This window comes from Pongo abelii, chromosome 7 (genome assembly GCF_028885655.2).
Source record: "Pongo abelii isolate AG06213 chromosome 7, NHGRI_mPonAbe1-v2.0_pri, whole genome shotgun sequence".
NCBI lineage: Eukaryota > Metazoa > Chordata > Mammalia > Primates > Hominidae > Pongo > Pongo abelii.
Window position 1 is genome coordinate 103,919,869 of NC_071992.2, and position 21,339 is coordinate 103,941,207.

At 34.2% G+C, this 21,339-nt stretch overlaps 1 protein-coding gene across 2 annotated transcripts in view; it reads right to left on the reverse strand.

The window, feature by feature from the left end:
* MMP16 (matrix metallopeptidase 16) overlaps positions 1-21,339 on the reverse strand; it is a 286,190-nt gene that overhangs the window by 80,658 nt on the left and 184,193 nt on the right. For both annotated transcript variants that reach the window (XM_024251330.3, XM_054518653.2), the window contains exons 5-6: positions 2,770-2,931; positions 600-811 (exon numbers count right to left, since the gene is read on the reverse strand). In XM_024251330.3, coding sequence (XP_024107098.2) covers positions 600-811; positions 2,770-2,931 — 374 coding nt within the window. The remainder of the gene's footprint in view (positions 1-599; positions 812-2,769; positions 2,932-21,339) is intronic.

Below are 21,339 nucleotides of genomic sequence, written 5' to 3' on the forward strand. Positions count from 1 at the left end.
TTTCAGCTTGTAGCCTTTTAAAAAAATAATATAAATTAGTTACATATAACTGCCTAACAATATCAAAACAATAACATTCATATGTAAAGCCAAATGATAGCCTCATAGAGGAGATTTAACTCAAATGGCTACCCGTGGACCCCAAACAAAATGATCAATGCTCTTCCTGTAAAACAACGCTTTAGTGGTCAAATGAAATTACAGGGATCTCATAAAGATATGTAAACCAAAGATACAATAGCTGCAGTATGCCTGGAAGTGGCTAAGCTCCCAAGCAAATCATCCCTATTAGTTCCTATTCATGATTCAAATTATGCTATTTTATCTCTTCATAACATGCAGCATTTTTTTTACCCTCACATTTTAGGCATTTTAGCTTCTGCTGACATGAATGCATTCCCAAAATAGAACGTTACAGCAATCTTCTGCTAGACATTTAAGCCCATTTGTGCATTTATTTTTTAAAATGCTTTTTTTGAACTTTCTAACTGTGAGAGGGCTGGGAAGGTAGTCTTAGAATGAATGAGAACTTGTTTTCTAAAGCAACACTAGACACTTGATCTACTGTTAAAAAAAAAAAAAAAATCACAGTCTCCTACCTTGAAAACAAACATCTCACGGCGAAGAATAGCTAGAGTGTTAAAGTTCCCATCACAGATGTTGGGTTTGGCTCCGGGATAGGAGGGTCTGCCGGTTGGAGGCCGAGGAGGTTTTGGCCTGTCATTTTTCCTTGGGTCAGCCGGAGGAATAGAGCGGTGTGGGGGCACTGTCGGTAGAGGTCTTGTAGGTGGAGGAATCTTGTCAGGTGGACCTTTTGAAAATATGAGGACAGTGCTTGGCTCACTTAAAACTGGAATAGAGCTGGAAAATATGCTACAGAGAACAATCACTTATCAGCAGAGGGCACAGACTAAGTGAACTAAGAGGTCTTTAAGATCGTATATTTTCTGAAAAAAACAAAATATCTTACCCAAAAGAACATTGCCAAGTCTATCTGAAACCATCCTTATCATGCTAGATTCTGGATCCAGGTAGCTAGGTTTTCTTTGTTAATTTTTAATAATATTTTTCATAGCTTCACCACAGTTATTTTTGGGACAGCTGCCTTCAGATCTTTTTTGGAAGTAGGTGGTGTATAAATAATAAATAAATGAAAAGGAATACTGGAGCCATGTAAGTAAGCTCCAACAAAGTTAATCCTAGATTTCAATAGATAATGATTCTATGCAAATATTTCCAAAAGATAAACGTTAACTAAGTAAAGTTTATTCTATCCAAATGTGTCAAAACTATTTGATACTCTTTTATTGATTTTCACTGTTTTCTTCTAATAAAATATTTTGACAAATTGCTGGAAGAGTGTTTCCTTTAAGTCGTGAATCTAAAATACCTATTGATTAAAATATCACCAGTAAAATATTAATGTGAAGAAATATTTCTCAAAAGAGGCTTCTAAATCAAGCCAAAGTTTACACATGTAATTTGGTACAGATGTAAAGCATCATTCTCAAGAGATTCATGTTTTTAAAAAGAAATGTAAAGCTGTTTGCACTTAATATTTAGGTATGGGAAGAATATTCTTTTGCAGACCTTCAGTCTAGACTACTAATTCATGAGGTCATGAGAAAGAGACTTCTTTCAGTGAACCACTTAAGAAGAATTTCTGATGACACACACTTAGACATAGGATAGCTCAATTCAACATAAGAGATATTTAGCACTGAGTCAGACATTTCTCTCTTCTTGGTATCCCAGCAAACTAAAGAGCAGCACAAAAATTGACCTTTTTTTACAAATCTATTTTAACCCTGAGAGAATACTTACCACTGAGTTATTAAAGTTAAAAAAAAACTAATGAATGCAAAAACGAATTAGTGAACTTAAACTATGCTGCTTAAAAATACAAAAGGCATCTTCTGGATACTGGATATTAACATACAGATAACACATGTTTGTCTTTGTATCATAAAAATAAAAGCCTCACTTCATTAATTTAGTAAGGCATATTTGCTATATGTAAATTATAAATGTCAAGTTCTTTGCAACTATGTGTCTCTATAAAGGTCAATGGTTGTATGAGGAAGTTAGGATTATAGTTAATATGCATAATAGTCTTTCCCCTTTTCTCTTAATTTGCATTCATTGAGTGAATAAAAATGACATTACTATACTAAAAATGTGTTTTGTACTCTGTATTAATAAACTTCACCACTTGTTAATTTCACTCCCTTGTTTGTTAACTCTTACTCTAGGTCAATATATCATTACATGACTTTGGGGTCAATTTCTTGCATCTATCACATAAGGGTATTTTGTGGACCTTCAAAAGTGTTTTGTCTAGGAAATACCTAACATTAAATCTCACAAACTATGAGTCAATCTGTCAGTTTGTAGAAAAGTCTCAGCATTTTATATATGAAAGTCTTATATTTTCCCTGGTTTTTTGTTACATTCATTTATTACATATTTTTACCTGAATTTTAAAAACTAAAGTTTATTAGAACTTTGCCGTAACTGCAGGTTTTTCAACCAAACTCAGTAAGAAAATTTCATCGGTGCTTAACATGTTCCCATAATCTATACATTAAGATACCTGGGACCTTTGCCAACAGAATTCAGTTGATAGAATAATTTTGCCAGTAGGCCAGCTACATACTTTTTCTGTAGTTATCTGTCTTATACTTAGAGCATCTATCTCCAAGAAGAAAACACAGCAGAAATTCTGGACTTCACTACAGGATTAAGCAAATCGAAACAGTAGTAACCTACCATATATCTTCTGGATGCCCTGTAAATCATCATTAGGGAGTTTGAAGTTGTCTGTTTCCATGTACTGGTAAAATGGGGCCATGATGGCAGTGGGGTCATTGGAATGCTCCAATCCCAGAGCATGTCCCAGTTCATGAACTGCTACAAGAAATAAGTCATTTCCTGTGTGAACAAGAAGAAAATAAGTTATTGTAACTAATATCCAAATACAGCATTGTAAAGGACAATTTGGTATTATCAACATTTTACCCAAGAAAAATAGGAGGAACTCTTTCCTTCAACTATTTGTATGGCTTCATCACTGGCTGTCCTACTGGCAAAAATCCAATATCCTTCTTTCAAAAAAGGGTCAAGGGAAGAGGTGGTGGTGATAAAGTCACAGAGATTTAGAATCCAAAAGGGAAGAACAAAGAATAAAAGTTGAAGAGCAGCAGCATCGGAAACTGATACTACTGCTGTCAAAATACTCTTCTAATTATGAAACACATAATGTGAAACATCTTACTTTTGTATGCCTCACATTTAATATAATTCTAACAACTTAGTAAAAAATAAGGGCAGATACTGTCCTTACTTTTACACAGATGAGTAAATTAAGGCATGAAGATCACAAGTCTTGTCAGGAACAGCAAAGAGCTGAGATTGGGACTCAAGATATTCTGACTCCTAGACTAAAGCTTTAATTTTTTGCTAGCATAGAATATAGAAACACAATAATGTAAAATAAAATCTATAGGCTATTAGTCATACTAACTAGAATTATAGTCCTCGCTCTATAAATACCAGTTCTAATCTTTTCATACGTAATCTGAACAAAATACATTTATCTTAAGAGCTGCTGTTTATCATCGAAAATTTCCACCTGTGGTAAACTTGTACAGTGAAATCTATTGAGTAAAAACTCTGCAGAGATATTTAGTGTGATTGTATGCAATCAACCCCCTTTTGATGACTTCTACATTTTGTTCACTCCTGGATCATCATAACCATATGCATAATGGGAGAAAAAGGTGGTCCTACATCTATATTTTTAATGCTAAAAATTTAGTTGGACAACGTGGTGTATCAAATAGCTGGGGCTGTTACATTTCTAAGGGTTATGTTTCTAAGTGAAAAGTTTAATGTGATTGAACATGAAGGCTAATATTTCACATGAATACTTGCCACAAATGCAACTATTTAGTAATTTCAAGCATCATTTCTATGAAAACTCCTTTCCAACCGCTTTTATAATGTACTATGATAATTGCCTTCAGAAGACTATTTTTTGAACCCAAAAGCCAGGCGAATAACCAACATTTTTTCCACTCTGGAGTAGTCTGTCACAGAGCAATAGATGAGATCACGAGACTGACTCTTCGTATGACATTAGCATAGCAAAAATGAGCCATTGACAGCACTTCCTGTGGTCCACCTGAGTAAAAATACTAATAGAGCACGGTTACTGGGGGTTGTCTAGGGAACATCATAGTCATAGGAGGAAGAAAAAAAAAGAAAACAGAAGGAAGGAGGAAGTGATTCAGGAAGAGTTACACTATGACAGTGTTTCGAAGTATGTAATTTAGGGAGAAGACTACTAAGGATTGTGCCTTGGGGGCACTCACAGGTGAGAGGATGATTGGAAAGGAAAGAAGCTATATTCATTTTTAGATATGGAACATCTAATCCCAATGCTAAAATGAACATCTTTGTAATTTCAAATCAGAGACACCTTAGTTAAAATACAAATCTGATAACCATGTGGCTTATTGCTACCCTAAATAACATGTTAAGTGGAAGAAGGATAGCTTCGGAGCATGGCTACACCCAGAAAACATGGGTCAATTTTGGCTGGAGTATGCTATCAATGGGCTAAGTGAAAGGATATTTTCACCAAGAGCAGACTGAATGGCAAAACAAAGATTTATCAAGCAGACAAAGGAGGAAAAGAAGCCCAGGCAGTCTAACGAACAGCAGAAAACTCAGGAATTGGTATTCAAGTTCACCATGAACAGCTAGTCACACTTGAACTCAGTCAGAAGACAGTGCTGCCTCAGAAAATAGCTTCAGAAACTCCTGGCCTTCTTTTAGCAAAACTGATGCAACTTCTTGGCCAGAAAGTCCCGATGTGGACTTACAGGGATTATATCTTGTTTTCATCTTCACAGGGAAAAAAAAAATTCCAAACTTCATCCCCTCCTCCTTGCATATCAGGTCCCCTTCACTAGAAAAAACAGACCCTGCTCTGTTCCTAAACACATAGGAAGTCAGTCTTACTCTCATGCAGATAAATATTGCTTTCAGTCAAAACTAAAATTTTGGCTAGGAGCCTAGCTGAATTATTAAAGGTACTTCAAACCTCTCACAAGAAAATAGCCTCTTGGTCTCAGTTTTTTTTTTCCTTTTTTGGCTAGAAAGAGGAATACAAAAAGACAAAAACAACACAGACATAATAGCAAAGAGGTCATAACAGCCAAAGCCATTCTGTTTCATGTATCTGTTCTCTTCAGATCATTCATATTTTTCCTAAGCATCATTTCCAAGGGTGGAGTCATTCCTTGTCTCAGGAATAAAGTAAGGCTTTAGAAGAAAATTAATAGGACCAGGATATGAACTTATGACCTGTTCAGTACTCTACAGCACTTTTAATCAGAAACATTGGCCAAGGGCTCCAAGTAATTACCATTCTTCAGATGATAGGCAATAATGTAATTAAACCTTATTTGCAGCTTCACAATAGTTTAAAAGGGTAAGTTGTTCAATAAAGTACTGCCCTGTCATTTGAATTCCACTAGGAACAAAAGTTGTTGGCACATGACGAGCTTCAGACAATTAAAATGCACTGGACCTCTTTCCGAATGATGAAAATAATAACTGCTGCTGTAACTTATCATTAATTCACATTATTCAAAATCCTTAATTGTAATATGCCTTGATTTTATCACCAAGCAGGCAACAAAGGAGAAATCAGTCTCTTGGTTCTTAATACAGAAATAGTACTTGCTTCTTTTGCAAGATTTTGAGTTTTGAGTTTGTTGCTTTCAATTGTATCTATAATCTCCTTTCCTTTGTATACTCCAGTATAATGTTAGAATACTAAACTGTATATTATGAAGGATGATGAATTATTTGTCATTTCTTTGTCATAATTATGTCTATATTTTATTCCAAGCTCCTTCACCCTTCCATACATTTTCAGATACTGTCTTCTCTGCTGACATACCCTGAATGTTAAAAAATGATCATATAATATTTTATACATACAAATTGTTATGGAACATTTATAATCCTACTAAAATATCTGGATATCACCAGCATCACTGAATCTCTCTCTGATGTTTCTGTGATCCCAAAACTTTGGCTCCTCTATTCCTTCAAGAGGTCATCACTACCCCGAGTTCTGAATTTCTCATTGCACTGCTTACATTTTTGTTAAATGTATTTTGGTATATTTTGCCTTGCTTACACTTTTATCAAATATGTATGTTTCAATGAATTACAGTTTCCCCTAGTGTTGGAGCTTTGCAAAGTTTATCTTTGCATGCTGTCTTCTAAAACTTGTTGAAACTCAGCATTTTTTTTCCTAATATATATCTTCTATCTTGCCTCTGTCAATTGTGCAAAATCTTGTTAATATTTTAAAAGAAAAATCAAAGTCATCTCCTCTGTGAAGCCTTCTCCAAATTCCCAGGTCAATTCTGTCCCTCTACATCTGTGTATACTTGGCCTTTCATATATAACTTGATTGTACCACATACCATAATTGCCCTGAAAACTTCTGATGCTCTTAATATACACATGTAGGTTAAAAGACTGACAGAATAAATTTGAACAGATTTCTAATTTTAAATATATAAATACTTAAAATAGTACAGTCCTTATCTAGAAATAAAAATCAGAAATCATCACCAAACATGTGAGTAGTAGAAATTTCTCCAGTGCTTAGTGGATGGATAGGATGGAATAGGTCTTCTCAACCTGCAGCTCTATCAGACTATGCGTACAGTTGGTTTCTCTAGTTGAGAAGCTAAAGAGATATGTGGGAGCCAGCCTCCGAGATGACAACAGTGATCCTCACCTCCTGATCTCACACTCACATTGTATCAGGGTTTTATCAGTTTGCCACAGCAAAATATGGCAGAAGTGATGGTATTTGACTTCTAAGGGGAAGTCATACGATACATCCATGACTTCCATCTTCTCTCTCTCTCTCTCTCTCCCCTCCTCCCCCCACCCCTGCCTCCTCTACAGCCATGTGAGTTAGCTTGGAAGTGAATTTTCCAACCCCTTCATATGAGTGCAGCCCCGGCCAACATGGATATCCATGAAATAACCCTAGCCAGAACCACCTGGCTAAGCTGCTCCTGGATTTCTAACCTTCAGAACCATGTGAGATACTAAATTGTTGTTTTAAGTTGCTGGATTTTGGGGTAATTTTTTATGTAGCAATAGATAAATGCTATGGGGTATTTTAGCACTCTATCTCCTCTCCATTTGGTTAGGATTAAGAGGTGATTCTAAGAAAAAACTGAAAAATACAGTAGAAAGGAAGCTACTTTGAAGCATGTGAATGTTTATATAGCACTTCTGAAATAAACAAGGGATTAAAATATTGTCCATTCCAACCCCCTCTACAAAACCCAAAAGGCTTGGTATAACTCTTGGTCTGAAGGAACGTCTGTGATTGAAAATTTCCAGGGGTACACGTATCATCTATTTTCTTGTCTCCTGTGTTTTTTCCAATCTGAAAAACTTGATACTTTTGTTGTACCTATGCTATTACTCTCTTTGCACTTCACTGAAAAGAGGGCCACTCTCTTGGTGGTCAGGAAAACGCGGTTCCTGCCAGAGAGCCAGAGAAGTCTGATAGACGGGTCTGAAAAAATAACATAAAAGAAATACTATTTATTGAGCATCTATTATGAACTATAAATGTCACTGAACTTGTTACTGAAACATCATGACCTAAACATTATTACTCCTGCTTTACCAGTAAAGCTCTCAGAGGCTATGGAACTTGCTCAGTCAGCCAGCCCACAAGAGGCAGAGATGGTATTTACATCCTGGGGGCACAGGTCACCTAAAAAGACTTAGGTCATAGCTTTGCAATACAGAAGCTGAGAGAAGCTGATCTTGGGTGGATTTTCATGCATCTCTTTCTGACACTACTGCTCCTCCATGGAGCCTCCAGTACCTCAAAGTGCTCTCTCTTGCCTTCTCCCTGCTCACCATCCCTGCCCTCAACATTCCACCTAGGCTGGGCTGCTCCCCTAGTGCCTCAAACTCTAGAACCATCCCTCAGTCCTTTCTCTAAATGCTTTCCCCCAATTGAGTCAGACATATTTTGACTATGAAAAATGTTTATTGCAATCATTTTTAGTTACTTAGCATTGATGACTAAATTTCTTGCAATGCACTTGCGAGTAGCATTTACATGTGTGTCAGATACATTTTACTGAGATTGATTTGATGACAAACCAATTTATTTTTATATATGCTCAGACCTTTGAAGTCTTTTGTTGTACACAGGACTATTATTATGCCCCAACACTTGCAGAATTAAAAAAATAGTTTTTATAATATGTTATGCAAGTGATAGAATAAAATATCAGTTAATAGTCATAGGTACCAAGTAGAGTACTAGGTACTTAATGTGTTAGTTTATCTACTCTCTGCCATATTAATTAGGTTTTATTATTATTACCATTCTACAGACTGAGAAACTATGACTTTCATTGACAATGGGACTTGACCAAAGTTACACAGTAAATAGCAGAAACTTATGTAAGCCCCCATATAGTCCAGGTTCACAACCAAGAACTTAGTGTGCTAAAAAAATGCACTTCTCCACTTTTTCCTTATCCCTAAACATCTTTTCAAGGCTCTACTGAGCATCCCAGGAGACAATGGCCACCCTGTCAAGCCACCTTCAAAGAACACAGCTGCTGCATAGGAGCTCTTTGTAGGCATCTGTAATAATAGTATTTCTTTTTTCCACTGAACTAATAATAAACCTAATATTTTAAAACTTAGGAAGTGTTTTAGTCTGCCCTGGCTGCCATAACAAAATACCACATACTGCGTGGCTTAAACAACAGAAATGTACTTTCTCATAGTTCTAGAGGCCAGAAATCTGAACTCAGGGCACCAGCATGGTCAGGTTCTGGTGAGGGCTCTCTTCCTGACTTCTTCAATGCCCAGCTTCTCTGTGTGTACTCACTTCGTAAACAGAGAGAAAAAGTAAGCTCGCTGGTGTTTCTTCTTATAAGTAAACTAATCTCATTAACTGGACCTTATTCTCGTGACCTCATCCAACCCTAATTATCTCTCGAAGGCCTGATCTCCAAATACTATCAGATTGGAGGGTTAAAGCTTCAACCTATGAATTTTGTGGCTTTAACCACAAAATTTTTATGAACACAATTCAGTCCATAAAAATTCCTCAGTCTAATTTGGCTGCTCAAAGAGCTTTTATCATTTTCATTGCTTCTTACTTTTAATTAAGTCTGAAAGCCCTGGAAATTTTTTTTTTTTTTTACAAAATTAGAAAAAAAAAGTATTGCTACAATTAGAAGAAATAGGTATAGTACACGGAACTTCACTTTTTAAATTATATTTCAAAATATTTATTCAGCAATTAAAGAGGTTTGCTGGGAATGTTAGAATTGTCTGTTTGGATGTGGTTTGAAGCATGCCTAATAAGGCACAGTTAAACACTGTGCACTTAAAATATGAGGAAAACAAATTGCCATTTAACAGGTCTTCCAAAATCAGGAAAAGTATTTTCAGAAATATGTAAGTGCCAAACATTTATAGTATTTAATTAAACAAATACTTTAGATTAAATCAATATAATTAAAACAACCTATGTATACGTTAGTCAGGTAAAGTAGAAAACCTAGGAAAATATTTGAATAATCAAGGCCAAACTATACTTTTATTCCTTTGGGCTAGAGTTTGAATATGATATCTGCATTTAATGAATTAGACATGTCTTTACTTAATTCATAAAAGTCTTGCTGAAGAAAAGCAAGACTGGATATAGTTAATCGCACCATGCTAAAAACAAAGCCCTTTTTGTTTCCGGTTGAGCTCAGTTAAAATTCTAAGAACATTCTCAGTTACGTTTCATGTTATTTATTTTTGTGTGATTTATCTGTGCAACACTTCTTCCCTGGATAGCTCACTTTGATTGTCAGGATGATTCTGGAGGCCTACTTGCCTCTCTCTGCAGCTAGTGCAAAAGAGATCAACTTCACTGACTGCTTTAAAAAAAAGTAATCACATAATAAATTGCAAAGCCACTTTTTAGGAACTGATCTGAATTGCCACATTATTATTTTTATTTCCAAAATAATAATACAAATTATTATTTATGTGGCAATCCTGGTAATACGTGCCACAACTTCCAGATCAGCAACAAATATATGACAAAAACTCTTTTAAAAAATTTCAATTATCTACTATATGCAAGGAAATATATGCAGAATTACTGAACTATTGATAAACAATTTATCATAGCATATAATTGATTTTTCTACTTGGGTGAGAAAATACGAGTGCCTGGAGCTCTAAAGATAAATCACCCAAGCCTTTGTTCTTCATTTAGGAACTGAGAGTAGTTCAGTATCTCTGAGTTCCTTTGAGTTCATAATCCTCTCAAAGTATCTGAGAAACTATATAACTTCTTCCCCAAAATATGAATGCATTAGCAAAGTATTGAAAGTGATTATGGAGTTATTTTTGCCCTACTTAAGTCCTGTAAGACATACTGGGGTACAAACTGTCAGTTATAAGATGAATAAATTATGAGGGTCTAGCATATAACATGATGGTTATAGTTGACAATACTGTATTTTATACTTGAAATTTTCTACCAGAGTAGATCTTAAGTGTTCTTGTCACCAGAAAAAGAAAAATGGTGACTATGTGAGATGAACAATGTGTTAACTAACATGATTGTGGTAATCACTTCCCAGTGTGTTTGTGTGAGTGTTTACATGTGGAATCATTACTTTGCATACCTTACATATATATCAGAAATAAAAGACATACCGTATTTAAAATCCTGACTCAACTACTGACTGTATACAATTTAGTAAACTACTAACCTCTCTGCAATTCAGTTTCTTCATTTGTAAAGTGGGTGTGACATCACCTATTATAGGGTTGTTAGTAGGTTAAACACCATCAAGTATATATAAAATATTTTGCATAGTTTCTAGAATATAGTTTACTGCAAACAGTGGTAATTTCAGTAACAATAACAGTAACTACTTCTACCACTGCGAGTATTCCTGTAATCAACAAACCTTACAACAAACTTTTGAGGTAGATACTAAATGACATGAAAAGAAATTGAAACTCCAGTACACTGGATCGCAGAAAGTAAAAAGGCTGTTATGTGCCAGAACAGGAATCTAAATATCAGTTCTGACTTTACCAAAACTACTCCACCAACTGGTTAAACATGGTTACTATGCAAACATATGTGAGTGACAGAGTTGAGAAATATACTGGGCTCAAGTTTTGGAGAGTTTTGAATGCTAGGTTTGAGTATGATTATTATGTAGGAGATAACAGAGTACTATGAAAGTTTGACATTGAAATGATATTGCTGTAGAGTAATTTGGCCTCAGTACACAAATATGATTGGAGTATGATGCAATATGAAATGATTGATGGCAAAGAAAGCAGTTAGAAGACTGCTTCAGTAGACAAAGAATTAGGTGATGAGGGCTAAGGTAGTGATGAAGGGAACAGAAAACAGGAGTTGAAATGAGCAATGGAAGTATGTGAGAGTGATATAATGATTTGAAATCATTTTTTGAATTTAGGGGTTATGACCAACAACAATTATTACATTATTACTTTACTGTTGGTCATAACCCCTAAATCACCAAATTCCACGTAAAGATCATCTCATATTTTACTCTCATTATTTCCAAAAACACAAAAACTTAACATGGATTTTGATTAGAACTTTCAAGATTATAATTTTTAAAGGCTGTCCATACAAATTTCATATAGAAATATTTCACATTATTTTCACACAGTACCTTACATTGCCTTTTCTCTGCAAATCTTGTGCTTAAATGAATAATGAATAATTAGCAAGAAATGGTACAGAAGTTTATAAAATGTTTCATACATTTGCCTGTACCAACACATCTAGATTGTAGTTCCCATATGCATTCTGCTATATCTTTCAAGCACTTCGCTGATGTGAGCTTATCCTACAAGAAAACTGCTTGAAGACATACTGTAACACCACTGATACAAAGCTGTTATACATAAGGGCTGGCTCATAACAAGGAGATGGGTTGGCTCTTTTTGAGGAAGGGCATTGAGCTTACTGTCATGCAAAGACACAGAACTGGAAAAAGCATGGCCTTTCTAAATAGCATTCCAGCTGCAAGCTCAAGGTCAGTCTTTACCTGCATGCTGCGGAGAACGGCCTCTGTTTCCTATCAGCCTTTTGAATCCTTCATAAAGTTGGAAGCCAGTACACGCTTGCACAATTGCATATGAGAGGAATAATCAGCAAAACAATTAGTGTATTTGTTCACAAAATTCCTCCTTTTTCAGCATACACATTTGGACACCAGAAACTTTTTCCATTTTACATTGAAAAAACTTCTGATCCTACACTAAAGAAACAACTCTGATTAAAGCATAAATAAAGGGTAACTTACACAGCAATTGAATTTAAGATGTATTTTGTAGCTTATACCTTAGATGGCCTTAATTTTCCCTACAGCTTGACTAAACTTCAGACAGGTTTTTTTCCTGACCATAAGCTCCAGACTTCCCTTTTCTTAAAGTATTTACTATAGGAAACTTTCAAACATAAATCCTTTCTTTGTTACTTTCAGATGTACATATTATCCCAGACTCTTGCCAGTTTTACAACCTAGGAATGTCTTTCTCTGGGACTTGGGAGCCATTCTTTGAAATGTAATCATCAGGCAAGATAGAGTCCTCATCTTCCTGTCTCTATGGGAAGGGAGGAGCCTTATTTTGATTAGCAACGATTAGCAAAAAAAGATCTTCTAATCACATTGATAGCCTTCCTCTCTATACTTAGTAAAACCAATCATGACTATGTATCCCCAGGAAAATACTGGGAAAGTATTTATAGGCTGTGGAAGGAGGGATCCTAAAAATCTGGATGGTGGTCAGACTCATTTGGGTACATAAACAGATAGGTTTTCTGGTTCATTTCCACTTCCTAAAGGAGAATAAAAGTTGCAGAATGGTTGGGTTTAAACTCCCAGCTCTTGAGGACTAGAATAGAGACCCTCACAGAAGGGGTGTACAAATTCCAATATGAAGGAAGTAGCAACAGAGAATTAACCAGAAATCAAGTGAAAAGATGTTACAGATGTTATCGTTGTGTATTGAGTTACTAGAGTAGGTGTGTATGGCCCTCAGAGTAAACCCATGCAACATGATTCTCTGCACTTGGATATATTTACATACAGAGAAGCAACTAACCTATATTCAAGTAAACTGCTTATTTTCTGCAAGTAGGAGATTAAATTAGTAATAGAATTTAAAAGTTGAGGGAAGACAGAATTTTAGTTGTTTTCCAAATTTTGCTATTTTCAGTTCATTGCCACCTAATTCATTTTTTTATATTAGAGACCTGATGGCCTAGGTATAAACAATTTCCTGTTTTTAGGAAACAAAGCAAAAGCTAATGAAAACAACCCTCTATATTCAAGTATTTGTACAGAGATTAAAAACTTATAAACAAATTTGTTTTTATAAAACATTAATACATAAACAACAGCAAGTATAGTAAAGAAGTGTGATAACTTTATCATGACACATTCAGATTTCCTGATCATTTCCCTTTCTTCCCTAAGTGAAGCTCTTCTCTGGAAGAGCCTGTTTTGCCAAAAAATATTAAAAAAAAGAAAATAAAAGGTTGTTTTTTCTATTAATGTTTTAGAGTTTTTATTTTCAGTTTTTCTCTAAAGCAACCCTCTTTTCATACTCTCCCAAGCATGTATTTTTTCATAAAGATATACAATAGTAAAACTAGACCAAAATGAGTATACAAAATATAAAAAAAATATAACCTTAGTACCTTAATATAATCATGTATTTTTTAGAGTAGGTTTCACATATATGTATAAACATTCATAGACAAATAAAAATTGTACATATATATTTCTTTTTTAGCATACTGTGAACCTTATACTTGACGGTGGAACAGTTGGCATTAATTTACTGTTGGCCTATCGAGTGATTACCCAGAGCTTGAAATCAACAACTCAGGAATTTCTGACAAAGAGTTATTTATTTTAAATAAGATTTCCCAACTTGATTAAAGCTATTGATGTTAATAAGAAAAGACAAATGTGTTTGTCTTTCTGCAATTCTCATTTCAGCAGTAACTTGAGCTCATATTTGTTTTCTAAGAATCAAAGTAATACATGTAAAGTTTGGCTTGATAAATTATCCTTAATGTATGAATTTAAAAAATTACATGCAAAATCACAAATTCAGTAATTATTTGTGCAGTCAAAATTAGCGAGGATTAGCTGAGCCAGTTTATCAAAATATTTAAGAAAGTAGTGGACTTTAAAATAGACATGTACATGGCACATACCAATAAAATCAGATGATTCATGCATGGCCTAGTGTTCACACAGCAAATTTTAAAACATATTTCAGCATCTTGCAAAAGGATATGATGTAACCTAAGTGTCTTCCTTATCTGCTTTCTTTAGTTTGGATTTAGAGTGGCAGAACTGAAATAGCAAGATAAAAATGGAAACGAAAATTAAAGGACATTTCTTTTTTTAATGATAGATATACTTAACATTCGTCTGTGGTTTATTCCACATATTCCGTAACTAAAATTCATATTTAAATTATTTCAGTGTAGGTGCAGCAAAATATCTTGTCTTATTTTTATTTAGTAAACAAATATTTGAAAGGCCTGGGTTTTCGCTTAGGAGTTGGCAGACTATTCTGTTGGCAATGTGGTTAAGAATTTCAAATGTTCTGATGAATGTTTTCTTTCTAGGATACATGACTTGGATGGGAACCATAACCTAAATGTCTTGTGAACTACGTGTGTGTGTGTGTGTGTGTGTGTGTGTGTGTGTGTGGTTTGTAAGTAGAGCCATGAATAAAGCACTTATGTTTCATAATTTTTACAGCTTTTAAGGAAATAAATTTGTATAATAACTTCACTGTAGTCTTGGAAATTTCTTCCAGCAAACAGGAACACTTAAAAATGTATTAGAAATATTGACTCAAAAAAAGGCAAGGGATGTAAATCCCTGATTGTGAGATTTCTTTTCCTTTTAATTATGTCTTGATTGCAAAGAACCTAATTAATGGGAAGCAGTTGCTTCATTTACTAAAGGATAATAGTAACATTCATGGGGTACCCATTATGGCCCAGACTCTTCTTACAAAAATCTTTTAAGGTTGACGTAATCACCCCAGATAGCACTTTTAGAAATAAAGGCTTGGAGTAAATAACTTAAAAGCTGGTAAGAGGTACAGGCAAGTTTGTATACAGGTCTGTTTGAATACAAAGTCTTTCTTCCCTAGGCTGGATATGACTATCTGTAGTATTATACACACACACACACACACACACACGCACACACACACACAATCTTCCATAAATTTCATCACCTAAACTAAGGTAAAAGATATAAATGTAATCTTATGACACAAATGAACAAGAAAAGAATCAATGTTGATACCAAAAAGGACTATCATTTCCTTTGATGTTTGCTCATGGACTGCTAGATTCCATGAATTTTAATAACATACAGCAAGAATATATTGTCCACTGTATGCCCAACCAGAAACACAGACTATTCATAGGAGATACAAGAGTCTCCAAGGAATTTACTGTGCTCTGCTAGACAACATCTACCATCCTATACCGTATTAATGGAGTGTTAACAAAACATCATTATTATCACAGTACTTTATTGGTCGAAATACTAAAATAGTTTCTTATTACAGTTGAAATTACCCATTAAAAACTACCTTTCATAATCTGGTTTAGACTTTCCTACCCAACCCATCTGTCACTATTCACCCACACGTAGCTTAATTCTTAATAGTTCCCCTAACAAACCATAATAATTTTCACCTCTCTCACTTTCTTCATGCGAATACCACAACACATATAAAAGTGATAAAACATTTGCCCCTCTTCTCTCACTGTTGAAAGTTTTAGTATGTTTTATTTTGATCAAACAACCTTGGATGGTCAAGGTTAACACATGAGAACTGAACTGCGTATGAGTGATTCCATTCATTACATTATGTCGTTTATTGCTGCAAGGGATATGTCTTCTGCAGAGGTAGAATTTCCCTCTGAAATTACTTTGACTGTTTTCACATACTCCCTCTGGCCTTGTCCTGCTCTATTTTGTTAGTTATCCTTACAGTGAAGTGATTTCTACCAAAATCTATTTTAGCTGTGGAGAAATAGAGATTTTTTAAAATATGCCATTAAATTACTCATACATCCCTTTGTGAAAAGTAAAAAAAATAAAGATTTTGTATATACATAAGTTTCAATACTGAGAAGCCTTGGAAAGACTCTTTAAAATACGATTTTTCAATTGTACTTTGTAAACAACTTCAAGAATGATAACATTGTTTAAGTCAGCCATTGCTACATAACAAATCCACAGCTTAAAACAAAAGTCACCGATGGTCTCATAATTTCTATGGGTAGAAATATGAGAGAAGCTTAATTGGATTGTTCAAGATCAGATTTTTGTGAGGTTTCAAACTGTTGGCTGGAGCTGTCAAAAGGTTTGACTAGGGGAGGCTCTGCTTCAAAGCCCAATTAGGACGTGTTGGCAGGCTTTGGATCCCGCTATCTGTTGGACAGAGATGTGTTCCTCACCATGTGGGCTCTTTTCATATGTTGGCTAGATGTCCTCATGACATGTCATCTGGCTTCCTCCACAGTGACTGATGAGACAGACAGAAAGACTGCATGCGCTGGAACCTGCAGTCATTTCTAACCTAATCTTGGAAGTGATTCACCATTACTTCTTCCATAGTCTATTCACTAGATGTGAGCCACTTTGCCTAGCTTACACTCAGGAGGAGAGGATTAAACCAAGGCATAATTATCCAGAGGTGGCTCATTGGTGGCCATTTGGGGGCTGGTTACTCCAACATTAGTAACAATAGTGAATGCTACCACTTGAAGCAATTTCTAGGTTTTAGATATTGTACTAGGTGTTTGCACTCATTGTAATATGTATGCAAGGGACACTCTTCCATCTAAGTTTTTCCTATGAAGAAACTGATACTCAAGAATGTTAAATAAATAACAAGGAGTACTGCTAATCACTGGTAAAGCCAGGATTCAAACCTAGGTCTATGTATTCAAAGTCAGCAATTTTTCTCCCCTTTAACACTGTACCTTTTTTTTCTTCTATGATAATAGAAAATGATCTAAACTGTAATGATTTTTATTCCACATACTGTTTTGGGAATTCATGTTACTTTAGCAGAGAGGAAAAAAGAATCGTATTGAATTATCTTGCCATTACCTTTATTAAATTTGATTCTTAAGAAAAAAAATACAAGCTTCAAAATCTGCTACTTTTCAACATGACACTTAGATAAAGAAAAATTACACAGCTCTGACTTGCTAAATTTTGAAATGAAGTGTTTGTGCTCACAACTGTTCTCCCAATAATCAGGCAGAAATACAGGGCCCTCTTTATCATTGTCTTGTCCACTAGGAGTTTTCAATAACCCTCCTCAGTTACTGTTCCACAAAGGCTGGAGAATCAGGAGCTAGTGATGGGTAAACTGAACTTTTAATGTTCAAGTTATAGTATTTGTTTATATCTGAAGAATATGTTCTCTATTCATTTTGCTACAGTAGTCACATTTGTTACATGCTATAATGAGTAATTCAGTCATCCTTCTCTACCTTTGACAAAGAGATTATGCAGACATATTTTCATATTAATGACTCTTAAGTCTTAGTGGCCATTTTTTTGACAAACAAAATGAGAGCTTAAAATAATGATGCAGAATTAAATACAACACTTAGAACCTGAATTAACAATGTGACAGTCGTTATTAAAATTTTAATATAAAAATTCACTGTTTTTCTCTAATTATCATGGTTTGCATTACAACTATCATATCATCATCTAACATATTAATTATAATCATTTTTTGTCATTTTGTATCCTGCTGACTTTCATCTTGCAATACAATCTTCAAGTTGAAACATATAAAAAATAAAAGGAAAGAAGGTAGATTGCAATTCAGTATCAGTATACACAGCATTAAGCACAGTTTTCTGTTGTAAATAAAATGGAATGTAAAAACAAGAAGAGATAACTAATTAGAGCCTCTAAAAGCAGAAATCTATTTAAAAAGGAAGACACTCCTGTATAGAAATGTAAAACACTTGTGGAAAAATGTGCATATGAATATGCAATTTTACATTATTTTATAACATATGCTTCTTAGCAGCTAATGAGAAACTCTAACTCCAGCAATATGTCACCAATTCTATCAAAAATAATAACCATAAGCAACTGCTTTCAAAATCCCAGAGTCTCCCCTGGTCCACTAAAATATTAAAGGCACGTAGCTCTTAGATTATTAAAAGCATCTTTCTTCACACTTACATAGATAAAGAAATTTTGTTTTTGTTCCTCTTTCCTTATATATTCAATATCCAGTAAGGTTTAATTCAACTTCAAACTTAAAGATATTCAAATTTTTATAAAATATGTACCTAGAACAGATCTTCCCAAGAAACTATTTTTACTCAGAGAAGTACCTGTATTTTCTACACACTTTATTTTCTATTTTGTAAGCCAATTTTTTTTCACAAAAAAGTGATTAGGTTTTGGGGTCTTTGATATTATACACTGTCAAAGATTTATGAATGTCTAAATAATTTTAAATCATGTATTTATCTCCTCTCTATACATTTTTCTAATTTTCCTCTCAACACATTCCAATTAATCCATCAGGTATTATCCTTTCTAGAGACAATGTTGCTGTTTCCCCTAGCAGCTTATTTAACACAAATGTTCTTTGTACCCATCCCTTATTTTTTTTCTACCACCTTGCTTGGCTAGACATGTGATCCACTAATCTTTATTTTTCTTCACCACTTTATGAAACACCTAGATCTGATGCCACTGATATATGTAGGTTTATTTTTATGTATTGTTCTAAAATATCATAAGATTGATAGCTATCTGATTGGTAATTCTTCAGTCTGTTCATGTCTGGAAAAGAATATTAATAGAATTTTCCCAAATAAGCTTTTTCATCATTAAAAAAAGGATAAGAAATAAATCTTTCCTTTTCCTATAATGAATTCACTATCTCACAACTATTCCATTGAATTTTTATATGATTCTCTTCCTTTGAGCTACTTTAAAGCTCTTTTTATTAATCTTTTAGTCCTTTACAAGTTCCTAATCAAAGTTTATTTCAGCCAAATTTAATTCTACTACATGCATTTATTCATTAAGCAAACATTTATTGAATATTAGATTAAGTACATTGACCTGAGTCTTAATGAGTTTAATCTGATAAGGGAGACTGATAAATAAACACAAAAATACAAACAGCTAAAAATCACACAGATACCCTTTCAATAGTCATATGCTTAGCATCTAAAATGCTGCAAGCACAGTGGCTTCTGAGGTCAATAAAATAAGGTCCCAGTTTAAGTCTATAATAGTCAGATAGATAGATAAGCAAACTCAAGGATATTTTACAAGGGTTGCAGGTTCTAAGACAGAAGATGTACAGGCTAGTAAAGACTCAGATGAAATGAACAGTTCTATTATGATTTTGTTGTGGGACTGAGTCTTGGGGTTTAAAAATGGAGTCAGGGTGACCAGTTGTGTTCTAATCAAAATGCCTGTGTAAGAAATAATGAACTAAGGTACAAGTGTCATGGATGGCAAGTGTCATGGATGACATAACAGACATATAAAGAGGAGAATCGATGTAACCATGTTATTGTGGAGAGAAAATGAGATAACAGACAAATTAACAAACCAAACACAAACAAAAAAATCCAGGATAACACCAGGTTTCTGGTTTGGACAATTACATGACGATGTATTAACAAAGGCAGACAATATAAAAAACTATAGCAGGTCTGGGGACATGAAAAGTTAACTTTTGAATTTATTCAGATGAGATTCCTATGGAACAGTGAAATTTCGGTTTGGAACTCTTGAAGAAAAACTGACTCAGTATTAATGTTCTTACAGGTTTTTATTATATAAGTAAGTTAAGCCATAGCAATAAATAAACAGGCAGAGAAAAGATACAGAAAGATTACAAAAGAAAGGATAATAAAATCCATGGGTCAAAATGTGGAGGCACATGGAAGAAAGAAATCTTGAAGAAGAGTAACTTGGAATAGTTCAAACAGTAGAAGACAGAGTGAGTAGCCTACTGGGAAGTTAAAAAGAGCTAAACGTTTTAATAAAGCAGAGGTTAAATAAAATTAGATGTCAAGAAAGAGATGACTAAAAAAGGCTCATGGATTTGACAACTAAGATATAAGGATGACTTCTGACAGGAGCCTGGAAAACACCAGTTGAGAGTATAGGAGGAGTGAAATAGACACTAAGCACTGTAAGAGTTTGACTACTTGACTAGAAACTGCAGATGTCTGCCATATTGTGTGGGTTCCCATGTCTTTCTCAATTTAATCAAATTAAAAACTTTAAGTAATTTTTGTTAATGTAAAATGTACATACTATAAAACTGCACAAATCCTAAGTGTACAGGTCAGTTGATCATCATAAATTGAAAACCCTATGTAATCAATTCCCAGATCAAGAAATCGAATGTTACTGGTAATCCATCTGCTTGGGTCTCCTTCTTGGTTGCTACATCCCCAAAGGAATGGTTATCAGACCCTGATAACCACACATTAGGTTGCTCATTTTTGAACTTCATATTAAATAAATTCATATTAAACAAAATAAACATTAAATATGAAATGAATTAAATTCATATTAAATACATAAAATAAATCAAATGAATTCATATTTAATATGAATTAAATTCATTTAATTCATTCCACTGAATAAATAAATGGTTTATATTTTTGGTGTTGATAAATATTGGAGTTGTTCTAGTTTGGCACTATTAAAAATAGCAATACTATGAATATTCCACTACATATGTTTTCATACACCACACCACATTATACCATTATATTCACTCCCCACCCCCCACTAAAATACTTGTTCAACAGACATGCATATGTTCAGCTTACATAGTGACAAACAGTTCTAATACATATGTCTGTGTATGTGTTATATACATACATTTTTTTCTCCTTTTCCAGGACTGTATGGAACTCCATCTGTTCCACATTCTCATGAATAAGTGAATAATTGTTATCATCAATATTTTTATTAGCTATTCTGGTGGATGAGTGATACCACATTGTGACTTAGATTTTCCAGATGAGTAATGATGTTGACAAATTTTCATACGCTTATTTGTATATTTTTTGTGAAATGCTTGTTGAAGTCTTTCATCTATTTTTATATTGGGTTACCTATTTCTTTT